This window comes from Eubalaena glacialis, chromosome 18, assembly GCF_028564815.1.
Source record: "Eubalaena glacialis isolate mEubGla1 chromosome 18, mEubGla1.1.hap2.+ XY, whole genome shotgun sequence".
Lineage (NCBI taxonomy): Eukaryota > Metazoa > Chordata > Mammalia > Artiodactyla > Balaenidae > Eubalaena > Eubalaena glacialis.
The window spans coordinates 58,302,684-58,323,861 of record NC_083733.1 but is presented as its reverse complement, the minus strand read 5'-3'; the positions used below and the strand labels follow the sequence as shown (position 1 = coordinate 58,323,861).

The 21,178-nt window shown below is 55.6% G+C and overlaps 1 protein-coding gene across 2 annotated transcripts in view; it reads right to left on the bottom strand.

Moving 5' to 3' along the window:
* Window positions 1-2,516: 2,516 nt before the first annotated feature.
* Window positions 2,517-21,178, bottom strand: part of GRIK5 (glutamate ionotropic receptor kainate type subunit 5) — a 51,001-nt gene continuing 32,339 nt past the window's right edge. For both annotated transcript variants that reach the window (XM_061174459.1, XM_061174460.1), the window contains 8 exons: window positions 15,833-15,946; window positions 15,546-15,655; window positions 14,961-15,134; window positions 10,317-10,482; window positions 9,542-9,767; window positions 7,625-7,753; window positions 7,409-7,530; window positions 2,517-3,519 (listed from right to left, as the gene is read on the bottom strand). In XM_061174459.1, coding sequence (XP_061030442.1) covers window positions 3,091-3,519; window positions 7,409-7,530; window positions 7,625-7,753; window positions 9,542-9,767; window positions 10,317-10,482; window positions 14,961-15,134; window positions 15,546-15,655; window positions 15,833-15,946 — 1,470 coding nt within the window. In that variant the 3' untranslated portion in view covers window positions 2,517-3,090. The remainder of the gene's footprint in view (window positions 3,520-7,408; window positions 7,531-7,624; window positions 7,754-9,541; window positions 9,768-10,316; window positions 10,483-14,960; window positions 15,135-15,545; window positions 15,656-15,832; window positions 15,947-21,178) is intronic.

Here is a 21,178-nt window from a genome sequence, read left to right as displayed (position 1 = left end):
AGACACACAAACTGAGAAAGACAAGAGTCAGAGATTCAAAGCCACAGAAAGATGGGCATAGACAGGGAAACTGGGCCAGAGAGTAAAAGGGGGCAGGGAGGTGGGTTCCTTGGCTTCCCCCAGCACCCAGAGCCTCAGCCCAATCCTGTACTCTGACCCATCCCCATCCCTCCCCGCTGTCCCTTGTTGCCATGGTAACAGGGAGGCCGCATATGCAGCAAAGGAGGCTGGGCTTGCAGACCTGGCCTGTCTCCATGGAGACTGGGGAAGGGGGGGAGGCACATCTTCTAGCCCTGGTAGTTGCCCCCCTACAACTCTACCCCCTTCCAGGGGGAGGGAGGGAAGGAGGGAGAACCTGTCAACATATTATCTTTTCCCCCTCCACCTTGTCCTACAGGAATGGGCTTGGACCATGGGAGGGAGATTGGGGTGACAGAGAAGCCTGGGGATGTCAGGATCCCAGGAGATTCTCGGCTTTCTCTCCTCCTGCTTTCCAGCTGGACTGGGGGAGACCCCGGTCCCCCACACCACATCCCAGACACAGGCTCATGAACCCCCCTCATGCACTCCTCAACCTGGTGAGACCGATGACTGTGCACCGTGTTCCCAGCGCGAGGCTTTGCGGAAGTTGGGTGGGGGGGGAGGGAAGATTTACGAAGGTCACAGGGATGGATGGGGACAAGAGAACTCGGCAAGAGAGATGGAGGGAGAGACTAAGAGAAGAAATGGACACACAGAGTTCAGAACCAGAGAGAGGCAAATAGGAACAGAAAAACAGAAAGACCAACAAAGACAGAGAGATGGGCAAAGACAGAAATGAGAAAACAGACGTAAGAGGCAGATCAACAGAATTACTTAGTGAAGATGACAGAGAGACACAGGGACATAGAAAGCCAGGCAGACACGTTTGGCACACTGGGGAGACTTAGAGATAAAGACTGGGGAGACAGAGCAGAAATGGGGGTGGGGGAGACTCAGAAATGGGGAAAGAGCCCAGAGGAGATCTGCTTGGTATTGGAACAGAGAGGGAGACAGACCAGAAATGTCTGCAATCATATTCTAGTCACCTTGACAGACTGACAGTCCCGCCCAAGGGCAGAGACATCAATTAGTCTGTGAGAGATGTGGAAACAAGAGACCCTGAGACACAAGCTCGTCCCCACACCTGTCTCTGAGGGGCACACACACGGCAAGGGTCTGAGACACAGAAGAGGCCAGATGGAGACTGGGGGCACTGTGTGCCAGGCGGGGTCCCCCGGGGTGTGGCCTGCCCAAACACTGAGAAGGCATGCAGGTCCTGCAAGGGAGGCAGGGCAGTGCTGCGCGCCAGGACCGCCAGGCCCAGCAGGCCGGTGCTGAACGGACAGCTCCCGAGCTCTGGGCCCCCTGCCCGAGGGGCGGGGCCCAGCCTCGCTCCTTTCCCTCGCTTGGTGGTCCCTCTCTCTGTCTAGCGTTCCTCACTGCTCGGGCCCCCTACCGTCTTCATCTAGTTTTCTACAGCTTCTTGTCTCACCTGTCTCTGTTCCACCTCAGTCTCTGCTTCTCTCAGCCCAAACTCCCCGGGTCTCTTATTAATTTCCTTGTTTTCTCTGTCTCCACCTCGTCCCCTTCTCCATTCTGTCTCACCCTCCTCCCACCTCATCATGGTATGTCTCCCTGTGTCTCCCCCTTTGCCCTATTTCCCCATCTCTCTCTGCCCCCCCATAGTCTCTCCCCATCTCTACCCCATCTCTGTCTCTTCCTTTTCTGTCTCTCCGCCATCCTCGCCCCATCTCTTTCTTTCTCTCCACCTCCCCATCTCTCCCCCTTCCACTCGGCCTCGGTTTGGCTCTGGCTGTGTGACCTTCACTTGTCCTTTCTCAGCTGCAGTTTCCACAGAAACCTCCAGCGGGGCGGGGGAGGGCGTGGACAGAAAGCAGACCCACTCTTCTCCCTGCTCAACCAGCCCTCAGCCTACCCCGCCCCACCTCCTCCCTCCCCCCACTGGGATTTCTCACTTCCTCTCTTGGGGGCTGGGGAGGTACGTTTTCTGCAGAAACACAGGGTCACAGTCACACAGCTGAAGATGGGTTCACGGATGTACACACATACACACATGCACATGACTACAAAGTCATGACAAATTACCCTGGCCCAGGCACACACTTGCCACCATACGGGCCACCCAGGCACCACCACACTGAACTGTTCACTCACCCTCCCCTCCCCCAGCCCCATCTGGTTTCTGTCTTTCTATGTCTCCTTTTCCTGGTGTCTCCGCCTCTCCAGATCCCTGTATCTCTCTCCATCTGTCTCAGGGTCTCTGTCGCAGCCTCCTTCTGTCCTGAGAGAAGGTCAGTGGAGAAGGGCCAGCTGCCCGGACCTGGGCTGACCTGCTGTCTGTGGGCAGGGCGGAGAATCAAGAGAGTGCAGGAGTGACCATCCAGTCTGCGGTTCTCAGCAGACTCCCTGGAGGGGGGAGCCCAAGCCTTCAGTGCCCTCGCACCCCTAGGAAATGAGACCCGGGTATCCCCAGTTTTGGGGTTTTGTTCTTTTTTTATTCCAACGGGGACTGGGGTGTGGCAGGGGGAGGGATGGGGGCCCAACTGACCCCCTCCCTGTGGGGGTCTCATAGAAATTCCGAGGTTTCTCCCCAAAAAAAAGAGAGAAAGAGAAGAGTCGAGGGGCACCAGGGGACACCCATCTGCCCAGAGGCCTCCCACTTCTCCAGAAGTGGGGAGGGCTGCGTTAAGTCTTGGGGATCCCGAGCAGTCCCAGGATGGGGTTCTCCCCGCGAACTGCGTTCCGCTTCCGGGAACAGCCACTGCAGTCCTCGGCCCCTGGAGTCCTCGGTTCCTGCGCTCCTCTTGTTCGCAGTGGGGGACGGAGTGCGGGCGTCCGCGGCACCCTCTGGCGAGTCCACTAGGGGGCGCAGGCAGGTTCCGGAGCCGAGCCTCAGCCTTCACCGGGAACCGAAGGCAAAATCGCGGCGTCCGGCGCGCGGGGGCACAAGTCCCGTCCCTCGCCCACTAGGGAAGCGAGGGCGGCCGGGGCCTGGGGCAAGCCCAGTCCCTGCGGTCAGTCCGGGCGCCCGCCCGGCCCCGCCCGTGATCACTCGTGCTCGGCCAGCTCGCGGGGGCCGGCGGGGCCGGGCCGGGCCCGGGGCGGGCTGGTGGCTTCAGCGGGGGCGCCCAGGCCACGCGGGGGCGCGCCGGCTCCGGAGGCCCGCAGCGCCTGGATGCGTCGGCACTCCTGACAGACACGCACGTGGGTGCAAGGGGTGGGGGCGGGGGGCCGGGCCCCGCCGGGCGGCCCCGGATCGTCCAGGAGGCGCTGGGGGCCCCCGTGCGCGCTGCCCGCATCCCCGCCCGCGCCGGCGGAGTAGAGCTTGCCGTTGCTGAGGCGCATCTCGCGGACGGCGCGTAGCGACAGCAGGGCCCGGCTTGGGCCTCCCGGGCGCCGGCGCCGGCGAGAACGCGACGTCTTGCGGCAGGACACCGCGTGCCGCAGCTCCTGCAGCATCTCCTGGCACACCGACACCTGGGGGCGGCGCGGGGCGCGGTGGTCACTGTCTGCGACCTCCTTGCCGCCGCCCCTCCCCGGTCCTTTCCCTTCTGGTCCTCTCGGCAACTTTCTCCACACCCTCCTGCTCTCCCTGCCCCACCTCCCACCTCTGTGTTCACCTCTCTTTCTCTTTCCTGCATGCCCTTTCACCTCCTCTCTTCCTTCCACCCTTTCCTCATTTCCCATTCTCTTCCCTCACAGTTCCCGTATTTCCCCGTGCTCTTCCTGTCTCGTCTCTCCACCTCTCAACTCCTGTCTCTCCTCCACTTCTCGCTCCCGCCTCCCTTCTTCTTTGGATTTGTTCTTAAATCTGCCCTTCACCTCCGATCCACGCTCCTCTCTTCCTACTCTTTCCTCTTGCCTTTTCACTCGAAAGTTTCTAACTGCTTCTAGTCCTTCCCTCGTACCCGCTCTCCACCCTCGGCCACTGATTCATGCACGCACTATTGCCAGACGTATTTGCTGACCGCCTACTGTGTTCCAGGCACTGTTTCGGGCACTGGGGATACAGCAGAGAACAAAACAGACAGAAGTCCCTGCCCTCATGGACGTTATATTCCAGTGTGCAGAGACAAAACATAAATATGTAAATATAAGTAGTATGTTAGATGGTGATGAGTGCTTTGGAGAAAAATTAAACTGGGAAAATAGGTGGGGGTGTGGGTGGGGAGTGATGCTGAATTTTGAGATGGGTCCTTAGGGGAGACTCATTGAGAAGAGGACCTGCAAGTAGACAAAGGCAGGGCGGGATGAGCTGCGTGGGGCCTGGCAGGAGGGAAGGCAGACAATTCAGCTGGATACAGGTGTGAGGTGCTGGAGGAATGTGGAGCAGGTCAGGGTGGCCAAGGTGCGGTGGGCAAAGGGGAGAGGGAGGAGATGAGGTCAGAGGAGCAATGGGGGCCGGCTTGCGTAAGGCCCAGAGGCCACTGTAAGGGTTTGGCTTTTACTCTGAGCCAGATGGGAGCCACTGGAGAGTTTTAAGCATAGGACTGCTGTGCTTTCACAGGATCACTCTGGAGCTGTGTTGAGAACAGACTGTAGGGAGGTCAAGGGCAAGAGCAGGGGGCCCACTAGGAAGCTGCTACGATCACCAGACAGGATATGGCGGTGGCTGGACCACAGTGGTGGTGGCCAAGGAGGTGAGAAGGGGTTGATTTCTGGGTATATTTCAAAGGTGGAGCCAACAGTTTTTGCTAAGAGATCAGATAGAGGGTGTGAGAAAGAGGGAGGAGTGAAGGGTGACTCCACATATTTTGCCCTGAGCAACTGGAATGATGGCATTGCCTGATGGGTGGGCAGGAGCTCTGTGTTGGCCACATGACGTCACGCACTACCTGGTGGACATCCACGTGGAGATGTCAAGTATGGAGCTGAATTTACAAACCGTGGGTTCAGGGAGAGGTCCCTGTAAGGGATACACATTTGAGGGTTATGGTAGGCAGCCTCCAAGATCCTGCCCCTGGGGTGTTCACACCCTTGTGTACTCCCCTTTGCCTTTGTACGAGGTTCACTGTGTGACCAACAGAATAAGGCTAGGTCAGCTGACATTTTGGCTTCCTCCTGGCTCTCTCTTGCATCACTCGCTCTGGGGAAACTCAGCTGCCACGGTGTGAGGACACTCAAGCGGCCCTATGGAGAAGTCCCTGTGTGAGGAACTGAGGCCTCCTGCCAACTGCTATGTGAATGAGTGTATTTTTATTCTCTCTATCTTAGGATGTTTTGACATCTGAAACATCTTGCTAGCCAGGGAGAGACTGCCCTCCCAGAGCTAGCCAATTGTTAGGGATAGCAAAGGGCTGGGAACCTGCCTTTCACATGAAAACCAACCAATCCTGAGTCTATACACCCCCTTTTTCTGACTCTCACACACCAAGCCAATATTTCCCCTGCCCTAAATCAACCCAGGGCCGGGTACCAGACAATTAGAGACCACCCCTCTAGTCAAGAGCCTGCTGACAGTATTCACACTGCCCAGTCCTAAGCCGTTTCCTTAGCTGCCTTGCCTTTCTCATGGAAACCCCAATAAAGGCCCTGCCCTAGGTTTCTCTCTCCCTTCTTCTGCCTCCTGACCAAATCTGGTGCTTTCCTTGTGGCCCTATGTGGCGTGGTAGGCCCCCTCCTGTCAGGTAATGTAAGTAATAAATTCTTCTTTCACTGGCATTGGCCTCTTCTGCTCAGTCACGTCCATAAATTAAAACCCCACAGGTACATTTTGAGACAGTGAGCCATCCTGGAAGTGGATCCTCCAGCCCCAGTCGAGCCTCCAGACAACAGCAGCCCCAGCCAACATCATGACCATGACCTTACCAGAGACACTGAGCAGCCAGAACCACCCAGCTAAGCTGCTCCCAGATTCCTGACCTATGGACACTGTGAACTGATAGAAGTTTGCTGTTTTAAGTTGCTAAATTGGGGGATAATTTGTTACATGGCAAAAGATAAATAATACAGGAGTCATCAGCATACAGATGGTCTTACAAACCATTTGGCTGGATGGGGTCACCAAGGGAATGGAGAAAGAGAAGAGAAGAAGTCCAAGGATCGAGCCCTAGGGCGCCCCAACAAAACAGTGCCAGAGGGGTAGGAGGAAAATGAGGCAGGAGCAGGGAAGAGAGGGTCATGAGGAGAGAGTGATCGGCTGTGCTGAAGCCCATGGCTGCCTCATGATGATGAGGCCGGAGACTCAGGCGCTGGATTTCAGATGCGGAGGTCACTGGTGGCAAGATTGGCTTCAGAAGAGAGATGGGGACAGAAGCTGGATGGGAGTGTGTCCAAGACTGAATGGGAAGACAGAAACTGGAAACAGCAGAGGGACACACCCTGTCAAGGCTACAACAGAAGGGGAGAAATGGGGCGGTGACTAGGAGGGGAAAGGGGGTCCAGAGAGGGTTCCTTGAAGATGGGAGAAATGACAGCACGTCTGTATGCTGCCCGGCTTGATCCAGTAGAGGGAGAAAAGCAGATGATGCGGGAGGGAAGGAGAGAACAGCTGAGGAATGTCCTTGGGAAGGCGAGAGAGGAGGAGACGGGGCGCGTGTGGAGAAACCTTAGCGAGGAGCGTGTATGTTCATCTGGAGTCACTAACGGGGCGAGTGGAGAAAGCATGAGGGTAGCTAGATGTAGAGGTGGGGCTCGACATGCTTTCCGACTCCTCTGCTTTTCTCAGGCCGGTAGAAGCAAGGTCATGGGCTCAAAGCAAGGAGGGGAAGGAGGGGCTGGAGGCTGGCAGAGAGAGGGAAAGGTTGGAATCGTGGAGGAGCACGGGGGCCCGCGGGGTTAGCACTGGAGCAGTATGGCTGGGTACCACCATGCCTGTGTATGGGCTGAGACCAGCCAGCAAGTCTGTCTTCCTGCTGTCGCATTCAGCTGCATTCTGCTTGCCCCTGTCTCTCCTCCTATTTCTTCTTGCTTTACCACCTCATTCTTTCCCCATATCCTTCTCTCTCTGCCCCTCCACACTCCTTCCCCTGCATCCTCATCTCTGCCTGCGCCCTCTTCCCCCTCTGTCCTTCCTCATGTCCGTGGACCCTCTCTCCCGTCTTCCGTCTGCTCTCACCTCTTTTTTTTTTTTTTTTCTGGCCGCACCGCGGCTTGGGGGATCTTAGTTCCCCCCACCAGCGATCGAACCTGGGCCCTCTGCAGTGACAGCGCAGAGTCCTAACCACTGGATCGTCAGGGAGTTCCCTGCTCTCACCTCTTCATGGACCTCCTGGACCCCTGGAGTCGCTCCGATCCTCTCACGTCCCCAGCTCCCAGCCCCCCAACCCTCGCATTCCTCCAGTAACAGCTCCCAATGCCATAGTCTTCACACCCCCTGCCCCTGGGGTCCCACTTCTCCCCGCACACCCTTCGCCAGCCTCCTCACCTCTTCTGACTCTGCCGACCTCCGCGTGGACCATATGAATTCCATGACTGCCACGAAGACAGCAATGATGAGGCCACAGATGAGCACGACAAAAATGCCGCCGATGTTCTCCATGCCCAAGCCTGGGGGTGGAGGGGGAGAGCCAGGGGTCGGGCTGTGTGGGCCAGGAGCGGCCAGGGGCCTTTGGGAAGGGCACGGCGTGCAGGGGTGGCTGACCTTTAGCTCGATGGTCCTCCTCCTTGGGGCACCGGCTCCCCTCCCACCACTTGCGCTTTAGGATCTCCAGCCGGTTGTTCTCCTGAAGCTGCAGAATGGCCAGTGTGATCTCATCCCGGAACGGGGAGCCTGGACCGGGCACACGGTGGGGTGGACGGTCATCAGGACCCTGGAGCCCTGCCTGCCCAAACCCCAGATGTTCCCTCCCCTCCGCAGCTCCTCTCCTCCCAGCTCTGCCGCGTCCCCAGCATCTTCCCGGCCCACCTTCAAATCTGACTACTGCTCGCCACCTCCCCTGTAACCACCCCTGGGCCAAGCCCCCACTTGCCACATTTGTCACCATTCCCCTCTCCCTGTGGCCCCCCCTCACTCTCCCCCCGCCAGGCTCTTCTCAACACAGCAGCCAGAGGGACAATTTCAGAAATATAGCCATAGATCATGCCTCTCTGGTGCTTAAAACTCTCCAATGGCTCTGTCTGCAGCTAGAAAAAAAAATGTTCAGATGTTCAACAAGATTCTGCGTTCACTGGTCCCACCACCTGGGGCTCCCTTAGGACCTTTGCCTCTGCCTGGAATGTTCCTTCCCTCACTTCACTCAGGACTCTGCTCACAGGGTGCCTCAGGGGCTCTTCTCTAACTCTGTTTAAAATGACAGCAAGCACCCCCCCTCCCTGTCCATCTCTTCCCCTTATTTACTTCAGAGCAGTTGACACTACTTGACATCACATTATAAAGCTATGTGTTTATTGTCTGTCTGCACCCCTAGTAGACGGCTGGAGGTGGGGGCTGGGCAGCTAGCTCCCCGCTGTGGCATCCCAGCACCCAGAGCAGTCCTGGCACACAGTAGGGCATCAGATCTGCCAAGTGAACGAATCCCCAGCCACACCTCTCCTCTGCGTGGCCCCAACCCTGGACCACCTCTCTCCTCTCTACCCTCAGATCCTCCCCTTAAACCATCCTTGGGCCCCAAACATCCCACCCATATCCTACCCTCTACTCATTTCTTCATTCACTACTATAATTCTTGAGCATCTACCAGGTGCCAGGAACTAGGGATACAGGCAAGTGGGGTGATTGGTATTTATCAGGCACTTACTATGTGCCAGACCCTTTGTCTACAGAAGTGTATTTAAGTCTCACGATAATCCTGTGAGGCACGTGTTACCTACCACCCTCATTATCTGCATGAAGCAGGTGACGCTCTTGCCTGAGTCAGGGAGGAAGCTGGGATTTGATTCCAGGTTGTTGTGACTCCAGAGCCTGTCCCTCAAAGCACCAGGCTGCACTGCTTCCCTGATACAGCACTGACCCTATCACAAAGCTGCTAAGATTTGGGGTAATTTGTTATGTAGTCATAGCTAAGAAATGCAGTGGTCATCAGAATATAGGTGGGTTTAAAAGCCAAAATGCCAAAATTTGGTGGCAAAATCGTTGGTGAGTTTCCAGCACCAAGCCCTGAAAAAGCATGTCCAAGTCCCCCTAGCAGATCCATCCATCATTCTTCCTCCCTCCTTCCCTCTCTCCCTCCCTTCCACCCATCCAGCAACATCCATTATGTTGCTGGAGCACCTGCTCTGAGCCAGGCTGTGGGTTTGGTGCAGAGAATATGAAGTAAATAAAACCGGGCAGCAAGCCTCACGGCTCACATGCACTGACTTGTGCACTATCTCACCGGGTTCTCGCAACAGCCCTCCAGGGCTGGAGCTGATTGCTCCTAGGCCTGTTTATATGCAGGTGGAAGGTGCGGAGGCTCAGGGAGGTGGCATCACCTTCCCAAGGCCACACAGCTAGGAGGCCACACACAGCACGCCCTGCCTGCTCGGGAAGGGCCTGGCCTACTCCCTGGCCTGCGCACACAGCTTGGTATCAGCTGCCTGGGGACCCACGGCCTCCCACCCCGCCCCACTGCCGCCATACCCAGCGGCATGCCGATGCCGTAGCCCTTGGTGTCCAGGAGGCCCCCGATCTGGGTGAGGTTGCAGTTGAGGCGCCGGTGGTACTCATTCATGGTGGACTCGAGCAGGAAGGCATAGCGGGAGTTGAGGACGCGGGCGATGCCCTCCTCTGTGCTCTTGACAAACACGCTGGGCTGCTTCGATTGCATGTAGTTCCACATACGCTGGTACGTCTGGTACCGTGAATTCTGGGCAGAGGGCGCATGAGGGGAAGACGGGTGAGGGTCTTTCCACTCCTGCCTTTCCCCTGAGTCCTGTCCCCTGCCCTCTAGAAAGTCTCCCTCAACCCGAGAGAGCGGGGGGACCAGAGGAAGACAGGAAGAGCCAAAGACAGAGGAGAGACACAAGACAGACAGACTGCTCAAGGCCAGATCCAAGCCAACCCCACACCCACCAGCCCAGCGAGGATCCTGAGGACCGAAGGCTTGGGAAGAAGGGGCCACAGCCTGTTTTTCAACCCGTTTTCTCTCTTCCACCCCTGGGCCTCGGCTCGGCTTGACACCCAGCCCTGTCTTCCCAGCGTCCCCAGGCCGTATTCAGAGAAGCCGGGAGCAGATGCTCCACCGCACCTACCCAGGGCCCAGCCTGCTGCAGGGAGACCTGTGTCCGAGCCAAACAGGGCAGCTTACTTCCTACAGGCCCCGCGGGAAGCGTCTGAGGAACGCACTGCCCCACCCTGAGCTGCTGTGCACGGCGGGGACCCCGAAACCAAGCCTGGGTGGCTCCGGGGGCCCTACCTGAAAGAAGGTCATGGTGGAGCCAGCGTGGATGGTGCCATACTCAATGTTGGTCTGGTCCGCCAGGTCGTCGGCCGACTCCACGGGCACCTCCATGCGCTGCACGGTGAGGAAGGCAGCCAGGTTGGCCGTGTAGGAGGAGATGATGATCAAGGTGAAGGCCCACCTGAGGGGTGGGAGGGGTGAGCTACAGGTTGGAGCCACCCCTGCCACCTTGCCCCTGTGGCCATGCACCCCGTTGGTGGTGCCCCCCTCAGTGACCCCAGCATCTAGAAGGCTGACTGCTGACTAGTGGAGGGGCTGGGAGCATGGAATCTGGAGCCAGACTCCCTGGGTTTAAAAATTGCTTCCAGAGGGCTTCCCTGGTGGCGCAGTGGTTAAGAATCCGCCTGCCAATGCAGGGGACACGGGTTCGAGCCCTGGTCTGGAAAGATTCCACATGCCGCGGAGCAACTAAGCCCGTGCGCCGCAGCTACTGAGCCTGGGCTCTAGAGCTCATGAGCCACAACTACTGAGCCCGTGTGCCGCAACTACTGAAGCCCGCGCGCCTAGAGCCCGTGCTCCACAACAAGAGAAGCCACCGCGATGAGAAGCCCGCGCACCGCAACGAAGAGTAGCCCCCGCTCGCCGCAACTAGGGAAAGCCCGCGTGCAGCAACGAAGACCCAACGCAGCCAAAAATTAATTAATTAATTAAAAGAAAAAAAAAAAGAAACGTTGATTTCCAAGGCAGAGCTGTCCTGAACCATGACGAGCCCTTGGGTGTGGCGGCAGGGGGCTATGGCCCGTGTGGACATGAGATGAGGGGCCCAGGAGGGGAGTTCTGGCCAAGCTGCTGCTATTCAGGTGGCGGCCAAGTCCCTAGGGCACTGGCACCCACCCCCGCCGCCCTACCACCGGCCCTGGCTTGCTGAATCACCAGGCCAAGGTCACATCTGGAGATTAAGAAACATCTGTTGAATGACTGAATGTGGGGGAAGACTCGGGGTGGAGACAAGAGTGAGCCTGGGGTCAAAGGCACCAGTGAGAGAGGGGGCATGACTGGGGGCTTCCTGGGTGACAGCGATGGGAAGGGGCAGAGAACGCCCAGCTGGGGAAGAGGGTCCCTGACTAAGCAGCAGAAGGGATGGGCTGTAGAGAGTTGGTCACTGGTCCCCCACCTGACTGGGGGACTCGGCCAGATTTGTCACAGCGGGTCCCTTCATGTCCTCTCAGCCGCCTCCTCACACGTGCCTCCCTCTCGTGCCTGGCTGGAATGCGCCTCCCTCTCTTTGGCAGGCATGCCTCTGTTTGCACCTTCAGATGAAACAGCCTAGATGTCACGTCCTCAGAGGGGCCCTTCCTGAGCATCCTCATTCTCTACTGTTCTCTTTCACTGCACCCTGTTTGGTTCTTCAATAGCACAGTTTACATACATCTGATACATCATTATATTAAAAATGTTGGGCTTCCCTGGTGGCACAGTGGTTGAGAGTCCGCCTGCCAATGCAGGGGACACGGGTTCGATCCCTGGTCTGGGAAGATCCCACATGCCGCGGAGCAACTAAGCCCGTGCGCCACAACTACTGAGCCTGCGCTCTGGAGCCTGCGAGCCACAGCTACTGAGCCCACATGCCTAGAGCCCGTGCTCCGCAACAAGAGAAGCCACCGCGATGAGAAGCCCGCGCACTGCAACGAAGAGTAGCCCCCGCTCTCTGCGGCTAGAGAAAGCCCTCGCACAGCAATGAAGACCCAACACAGCCAAAAATAAAAACAAATAAATAAATAAATTTATTTTTTAAAAAATGTTAATAAAGTTCAGTCGGGGTGTGTGGTAGGCAGAAGAAAGGCTTGCCCCCCAAAGATGTCTACATGCTCACCCCTGGAACTTGTGAGTATGTTCCCTCACAGGGTAAAAGGGTCTTTGCAGATATGATTAAGTTAAGAGTCTTGAGATGGGGAGATTAGCCTGGATTATCCTGTTGGGCCCATGGAATCACAAGGGTCCTTATGCGGAAGAAGGAGGTCAGAGTCAGAGAGAGAGATTTGAAGACGTTATGCTCTTGGCTTTGAAGATGGAGGAAGGGGCCACAAGCCCAGGAACGCAGGCAGCTTCTAAAAGCTGGAAAAGGCAAGGAAATGGATTCTCCCCCAAAGCCTCCAGAAGAACTGGCCCTGCCAACACCTTGATTTTAGCACGGTCATATCTATTTTGCACTTCTGACCTCCAGAACTATAAGAGAATAAATTTATGTTGTTTTTAAGCCACGAAGTTTGTGGTAATTTGTTGCAGCAGCAACAGGAAATGAATACAGGGTATAACTCCTGGCATGATGCCAATTCCAAAATGTTAAAAAAAGAAAAAAAATCATCAAGATTCAAAAGTTTAGGGATTTCCCTGGCGGTCCAGTGGTTAGGACTCCGAGCTTCCACTGCAGGGGGCACGGTTTCGATCCCTGGTCGGGGAACTAAGATCCCACATGCCACGTGGCGCATCCAGAAAATTTTAAAAATTAAAGAAAAAAAAAGTTTCAAAGCCCTGCTGCAACTAAGGAGCCCACGTGCTGCAACTAAGGAGCCCACGTGCTGCAACTAAGGAGCTCTGGAGCCGCAACTAAGGAGCCCTGGAGCCACAACTAAGGAGCCCCGCCTGGTACAACTAAGATCTGGTGCAACCAAAAAAAAAAAAAAAAAAAGTTTCAAAGCCAATGGACCAAGCAAATTGCAAACAACTGCCAGATGGTAGTTAGCCTCGCTTAGCTGGGAAAGAGAAAAACCTGCCACCATTATGGTTAGTCTTGAACAAACAAGTTTTGAATCAAACAATATCTTCGGGACATATTCTTGGCATAAAATATGATGTCCTTGTGTTTATTTATCTGTTTATTCTCAGTTCCTTTGCCTCTTGAGGACTGATTTTCTACCTGAGTGCCTGGCACATGGAAGGGCCTGAGAAGCACCTCTTGCTGAATGACTACTGAGCATGGATTCTGACTGATGGGGAGGAGGCCCAATGCCTCGGTTTGCCCTGGAGAGGTACCCAGGGCCTATGGGGTGGGTGGCACTGGGCGGGAGGCTGGCTCCGCCCAGCCCTGCCTCTAGCCAAATGCACGCTCTTTAGCAAACCACTTCCTCTCTCTGGGTCTCGGTCTTCTAATCCATAAAACCAGAGAATATTCCTTGTCCTAAGCATGCTCCTCGGCTTTCCGTGGTTCTAATGAGGAAAAGGAGCTGAGAAGAGTTATATGAACTGCAGCCAAGCCCAGCTGCTATTTCAAAGATAGGGTGGCAAATGTGAGTGCTTATGGAAGCCAGGCCAGAAAGTGACTGAAGGGGGACTTCCCTGGTGGCGCAGTGGTTAAGAATCCTCCTGCCAATGCAGGGGACACGGGTTCGAGCCCTGGTCGGGGAAGATCCCACAGGCCGCGGAGCAACTAAGCCCGTGCGCCACAACTACTGAGCCTGCGCTCTAGAGCCCTCGAGCCACAACTACTGAGCCCGTGCGCCACAACTACTGAAGCCCGTGCGCCTAGAGCCTGTGCTCCGCAAAAAGAGAAGCCACCGCAATGAGAAGCCCATGCACCGCAGTGAAGAGTAGCCCCCGCTCGCCTCAACTAGAGAAAGCTCGTGCACAGCAACAAAGAGCTAATGCAGACAAAAAAAAAAAAATTTTTTTTTTTTAAGTGACTGAAGGAGGGAGAGGACTGAGGCCAGTGCAACAGGCATCGACGGCAGGTGGGCATGCCAGCCGAGCACTATCAGATCTCCCAAATCTTCGAGAAAAGTGAGAAATCTGAATTTGGGGAGTTCCCTGGTGGCCTAGTGATTAGGATTCCGGGCTTTCACTGCTGTGCCCCGGAACAAAGATCCCGCAAGCCGCGCAGCGTGGCCAAAACAAAACAAAACAAAAAGAGACATCTGAATTTGTCAGTGAATTTACCCAATTTTTAAATGCCAACTAATTCAAAAAATTTTAAACTATGGGCCAGACACCACCAGTTTTCAGTGTCTGCTCTCTGACACATAGGTTCTTGGAGCTTGTCTTGGGGGCAAAATAAGTTCCGTTCAAAATAAGTTACTGGGTCTGGGTAATTCCCTGGCGGTCCAGTGGTTGGGACTTGGTGTGTTCACTGCTGAGGGTCCGAGTTCAATCCCTGGTCAAGGAACTAAGATCCCACAAGCCATGCGAGGTGTGGCCAAAAAAAAAAAGAAAAAATGTTACGGGATCCGCGTGGGACTTTGAGGGAGCAGATGTCCCTGTCTGGGCCTCAGCCTCAGCCTCTGGACAGTGAAGGCTGTCCTGGCTCAAGGATTCTAGTGTCTCTGTGACTGCCCGGGCAATGTCCGAGACAGCAGTAACAATGCCAATACTGTCCTGATTATAACCCCTCAGGTCAACAGAAGCACTTTCCCATCCCTTAGCCACACCGAATCCTTACAACCTGAGACATGGGCATTTTTATCCCCATTTTTCAGATGAGGAGACTGAGGCATGGAGACCCAAGGTCACACAGCCAGCGAGTGGCAGAGCTGGGGCTCAGCTGCCCCCACCCACTTCCTGTCACACAGCTGGGGTGGGGAATGGGAATGGGCCCAGGCCTCAGAAGCCCCCCCGCCCCCCCCACCCCCCGCCAACCCTGGTTGGGGCAGACAGGCAACCTCTCACCAGACTCCGCTGACGCAGCGTGTGGACAGTGCCCGGGGCATGATCTCCGAGCCCTGCTGCATGAAGCCGCCCACGGGGAACCAGAGGCTGTTGCCCAGCGTGTACTGATTCTCCAGGATGTGGGGACGTGCCCGCAGGCACGGGTGCGGGTTATACCACTCGTAGGGGCTCAGCCTGTGGAGAGACACGGGGAATGGGGAGAAAAAGGAGAGGAACAGAGGAAAGAGAGCCACCGTGATCAGAAGAGATGGGGGGACAAAAACGGAGGGGAAGAGAGACAGAGATGAACAGAGAGAGACACACACACACACGCAGAGAAACAGAGACAGTGGGGGCAAAAGGGGAGGGGGACAGAAAGAACGGGAAGGGGAGAGGCCCAGAGAGAACCACGGAGCAAAAGTCAGAACCACCAGAAGGAAATACAGAGACAGGGCCAGAAAGGGAGAAGGGAGGGTGCAGGGAATCCAAGGCCCCAAGTGGAGGCCGAGGATGGTCCAGACAGACGACAGAAAGGTCAGGCATGGAGACCCCAGCTCGTGCTTCCTCCCCGCCCTCTCCTTCCCAGGCAGCAGGTAGTGGACTCACCTGGCGGCCAGGAACAGGACGCAGCTGACAGCCAGGTAGGCAAGAAGCATGAAGAGCCACACAGCAGGGGAGAAGGGGTCCAGGAAGGAGAAGTAGCCAGGCTTGCGGCCCTGGTGGGAGAGGGAGTGAGAGCCGGAGCCACACAGACCTGAGCCCCTCCCCCAGCCCCGGGGCCCATGAGCCCCACCGGCCCATCCAAGGTCCAGCCCACAGCCTCTGCCTCCCTTGGGTGTCCGGCCCCAGGGCCAGCCCCCACCCCCGCCTCCATGTCTCCAGGGGAACCGTACCATGTGCACGCGGTAGAGGATGCTGATTCCCAGGGTCATGAAGGGTTTGGAAAAGTCGATGACCTTCTCCCGCTCAGCTGTGATGGTGAACGCAGCCACAGCCAGGTCTGCCTTCTGCTGGAGGGGAAGCGGGGCGGGGGCAGATGGGCGGGCCAGGGAGACAGATGGGCAGTTAGAGAGAACGCACTGAGGGAGCGACTTAGAATATCAGAAGCTGAGAGAGAGGCAAAGAGAGAGGACAGCAGAAGGAGCCAGGGGACCGGCTCCAAGAGTGCACCTCGGGCCTCCAGTCGGACCCTTGTCATCTCACGTCTGCTGTAAGCGGCTCCTGTGGCCTCCTTCCTGCCCGGCTGCCCTGCCTCATCCAATCTCTCCCGCTCCCCAGTCAAGTTCATCATTAAGACCCTGCTTTATAAAACCTACCACTGACCCCCCCCACTCCCACCATGCCGGGGTCCTGAAGAGAGAGCCTGAGATTGGAGTTGAGATGCCTGGACGCTGACCCACTCAGGACCCTCTTGGAGCCTTGGTTTTCTCTTCTGTATGAACAATTAACGGGTAACATTTATCAAGAGCTTACTATGTGCCAGGCTCCATGCTAGATGCCACTTTATATAGATTATCTTGTATAATCCTCTTAACAGCTCCCTGAGGGCCACTACTAGGCCCATTTTATAGAAGGGGAAACTGAGGCTCAGAGAGACAAAGGCACTAGGGAGTAAAGGCAGGGGCTGGGGACCATAAAGCAGAGACATGACCTCCACTCTCCTGCCCCTGGCAGACACCAGGGACCTAGATGTGTGCATGAAGCCACCCCTGACACACAGGACCACGCCCGGCTCAGCTGAGATAATGACCTCAGGAGAAGCTGCATGTGGTCTTGAGTCGGGGAGGGGTGGCTGGGGTCCAGGTCTGAAGTGGTGAAGGGTGGGCAGTGGGTGGGGTATGGCGGACAAAAGGGTGTGTGTTGGGGTCTGGCTGACACACTGGAATGCCTGATGCAAAGGGGCCATCTCGCTCTTGCCCAAGTGGACATCAGCCAGTCGTTAGCTGTGGGCAGGACACAGGCTGGGAAAAAACCTGGCACTTCACACACACGTACACATACACACACACACACACTGCACACGTGAGCACTGTACACGGTCAGGTCTACACCACCAACATGTGCACACCATGCCATATCCACACATGCGTGCCCAGACACAGGCTGACCCAGTGACATACTGTCCACGTGGACTCAGGCAGACAAACACGGCCCTGTACACGAGTGTAGGGAGGAGCGATGACATCGTGGGGGGCATTCCCTAGAGGCACAGTGCACACACCCGAACATGTGGCCTCACGTGTGCACATACATGACAGAGGGGGCAGGGCGATGGGAAGGGCCGGGGGTGGGAGTAGAGAGCCTGGCTCTGCCCCAAGCTCACTGGGTGACCAGGGGCAGGGGCTTCCATGTCTCTGGGCCTCAGTTTGGTCCTCTGTAAAATTGGGCGGGGGGAGGTGGTGAGCGAGATGTCTCCTGGGTTTGGGACCCGGCTCCGAGGATACTCCTTCCAGGCATACTGATTCCATCGCCCAGGGCTCAACTGGGCCCCAGTACTGACTCCAAATTCAAGTAGAGTCCTCCCCCCCCTGGGGCTGAAATAAGAGTCAAGGTCCCGGATCACTGGCCTGGGAGGAGGGACACACGCACCCCCCAAGGGGCTGAGACTGAGAGCACATGAGGTAATACAGACTGGGACAGAACTGGGGTGGGGAGAGAGGGCACAGGATCCAAAGATACTGCAAAGAGCGGTGGCACAGGCTGAAAACAAAACCAAGGTCAGGGAGAGATCACGTAGACCCAAAATGAAATCCAGGCTCTAGGAGAGAAGAGATCTGAAAGACAATTCGATGTCAGGGAAAGAGGACATACCCAGAAGATTAACCAAGAGTAGAGAGAGACGGCACAGGCGAAACAACTACAGCAGGGTGAGAGAGAGACGGCACGTCCCCAAGGCAGAATCCAGAGGCGGCCATGTGTGGCAAGGGTCCAGAACACACTGGATTCAGAGCATACCCCTGGGAATTCCTGGGTGTTGAGAGTAAGGAGTGGGTTTTCCCCCCTGTTTTTTTGGCCACACCCCACGGCTTGTGGGATCTTAGTTCCCCAACCAGGGATCGAACCCGCGCCCTCGGCAGTGAAAGAGCAGAGTCCCAACCACTGGACCACCAGGGAATTCCCGGTTTTCTCCTTTCTTGTGCACTTGCCACTCTCATGACTAATATGTGAATCGCTGGGAACAATGTTAGCTAATACAGGAATCTTTATTTTTATGCACCCACAGGAGGTCTGTCCTGGCAAAGGCCCCCCACGATAACCCATCAGCCTCCTCACTGGCCCCCTGCCTCTGCTCATAACACCCCCCCCCATCCAAAATGATAGTCACCTGTTTAAAAACCCTTGGGTGGCTTTCCCACTGCACCTAAGACAGTGTCCAGGGTGGCTGGAGCAGAAAGGGTGGTGGGGTGGTGGGAAATGCAGCAGAGTGGGAACCAGAGCCCTGCAGGGCCTTGCAGGCCAGGGGAAGGGGGCCGGATTCTACCCCAAGGGCAACAGAGGACATCACATCAGAGGGTGTGAGCAGCGGGGGGTAACGTGATCTGGCCGCCCTGAGAACAGACCACAGGGGCAAGAGTGGAAGCCGACTAAAGATGTCCACAGAGATGCTGGGGGCGGGGCTAAGTGGAGGTGGAGAGGAGGTGGTCCGACTTGAGATGAATTCCGAATGGAGGACAGACAGATCCTTAAATGCTGCAAGTTCTTCTAGACTCCTCTCAGAGTCTTTGGAACCCCTGCCCCCTTTCCACCTCCTCCTCCTCCCCCTTCATTTCCCAAAAGGGACACCTGTTCCTTAGAGAAGACTTCCCTCCCCAAGGGAACCCTGACAGTTTAATCTCTGGGATGAAATCAGGAAGAATCCAAATGATAAGCCACCTGTAGAAATGACAGGGGGATTGTCTAAATGCTTAAAAACCAACTAAAGCACTGGTGACTGTCCCTCTGCCCCAGCCCGCTCTGTACACCAGCTCTGTGCAAACCATCTGTGCTGTGCTATCAGCTCCCTGACAGGCTCTGCCAATAGGGGGCACTAGAGGAAGGCTGCAAGGCTGGAGGAAGGAGAGTTACCTGCTCCTTCTGGTCTACTCTCGGGTCTCCAGCCTTTCTGCACCAAAGGCAGCAGCATTTCTTCCACAGGGCAGCAGACAAATTCAGTCTGCAGCTTCCCAGCACTTGCAGAACCAGCCTCGCCGAGCCTTTCTTGGGGCACCAGCACCAGCTGGCGAGTGCCCCCTCCTCGGGGTCTGAGTTTCCGCCCCACAGAGCCCTTCCTCTAAGTTTCCGAGTTTCAGCTCTTCTCTGCTCCTTCAGAACTTGAGACAGAGCCACTTCCTGCCTTGCTACCTCCATGATGCCTGAGAGAGAGCAAGGGTGTGTAAACTATGGCCCTCAGGCCAAGTCTAGACCATCTGCCCGATTTTGTAAATAAAGTTTTATTGGAACACAGCCAGGCACACTTGTTTAGGTATTGTCTACAACTGCTTTCCATACAATGGAAGAGTTGAGTAGTGACACGATGACCTGGAAGCCGGAAATATTTACATCTGGTCCCTTGCAGAAAAACTGCTGATTCCTGCCTTGGACTTCAACTTTTACCCTCTCAGTTAACTAGTTAGCAACTTTATTCCTAGTAAATAATTCTCTTCATTCAAATATCTGGGGACTTCCCTGGTGGTCCTGTGGTTAAGAATCTGCCTTCCAATGCAGGGGATGCGGGTTTGATCCCTGGTCAGGGAACTAAGATCCCACGTGCCACGGGGCAACTAAGCCCACGTGCCACAACTACTGAGGCTGTGTGCCACAACTAGAGAGAAGCCCACGGGCCGCAACAAGAGCCTACACGCTGCAGCGGAGAATCCTGCATGCCGCAACAAAGATCCCGCATGCTGCAACTAAGACCCGTTGCAGCCAAAAATTAAATAAATTAATAAATATTTTTTAAAACCCCACAAATATCTGGAGTGATTAGTTTCCTGGTAGACCCCTGACTGATGCAAAAATGACAATACCCAGGTCACATGAGCGCTCAGGTCACAGGGTCACTCAATGTCCATGGGCGGGTGTTCAGTGTCTAGCAGGGCCCGGTAATGAGCGGTTTCTCAAAAGGAGAATAGTATCTGCAGAAAACAGCATGATTTGCTTCAAAACCCTAGAGGTCTGCATGCGAGTCACCTCTTGGTGCCTGCTTCCCTATTTGCCAGCAGCACGCTACACTTCCCGGGATCTGCCGGGTCATCAGGCCCAGGTGGCAGATCAGCTTGCATGAAGCCAGGACCTGCTGCAGAGCTTTTGCATGCTCTGGGCCTCCCTCAAAATGAAAAGCCTTACAGGTTGTTTGGTAAAGGGATTAAAGCAGCACACACAAGTTATACCCAGGTATAAGTTGTTGCTCAAAGCCAAAAAACCCACCAAATGTCCGCAATACCAGACAAACAGCAAAGGTCTGAGTTTCAGCTCTATTGGGACCCTCGTCTGAGTTTCTAAGGTTTAATCTTTCCAACTTCTTCCCCTTTCCCCTGAGCCCTCAGGGTGGTGGCTGCTTCCTCCAGCTGCTACCTTCAGGATCCATTAGCTTTCTTTTTACTCTTTCAGTTAGTGGGTTAACAACTTTACATCTAGTTAACAATTTTTTTTTTTTTTTTGGCTGCACTGAGTGGCTTGCAGAATCTTAGTTCCCTGATCAGGGGCTGAACCCGGGACCTCAGCAGTGAAAGCATGCAGTCCTAACCACTGGACCGCCAGGGAATCCCTAGTTAACAATTCTTTGTATTAAATTCTCTCTGTTCAAATAGCTGATAAGAGGGGAAATCCCTGGCGGTCCAGTGGTTAAGACTCCGCACTTCCACTGCAGGGGGCATGGGTTCGATCCCTGGTCAGGGAACTAAGATCCCACATGCCTCGAGGTGCAGCCAAAAAAACCAAAAAAACAAAACAAAACAAACAAACAAACAAAAATAGCTGATATGATTCTGTTCAAGTAACTGGTGTTGTTTTGTCTCCAGATTGGACACTGACTGACTGATATCAGCCGTGGGTTTATTGCCAACCTCCTCACTAAATGCTATTTCAGGCTCATAAGATCTGATCAGCAAAATGTTGCCAGTGTGATGGACCAGCGTCAAGAGACCAAGTTCTCGGTGTTCTATATCGGGGTCCCTAACCCCCGGGCCGTGGACCAATACAGGTCCACAGCCTGTTAGGAACCAGGCCGCACAGCAGGAGGTGAGTGGCGGGCGAGCGAG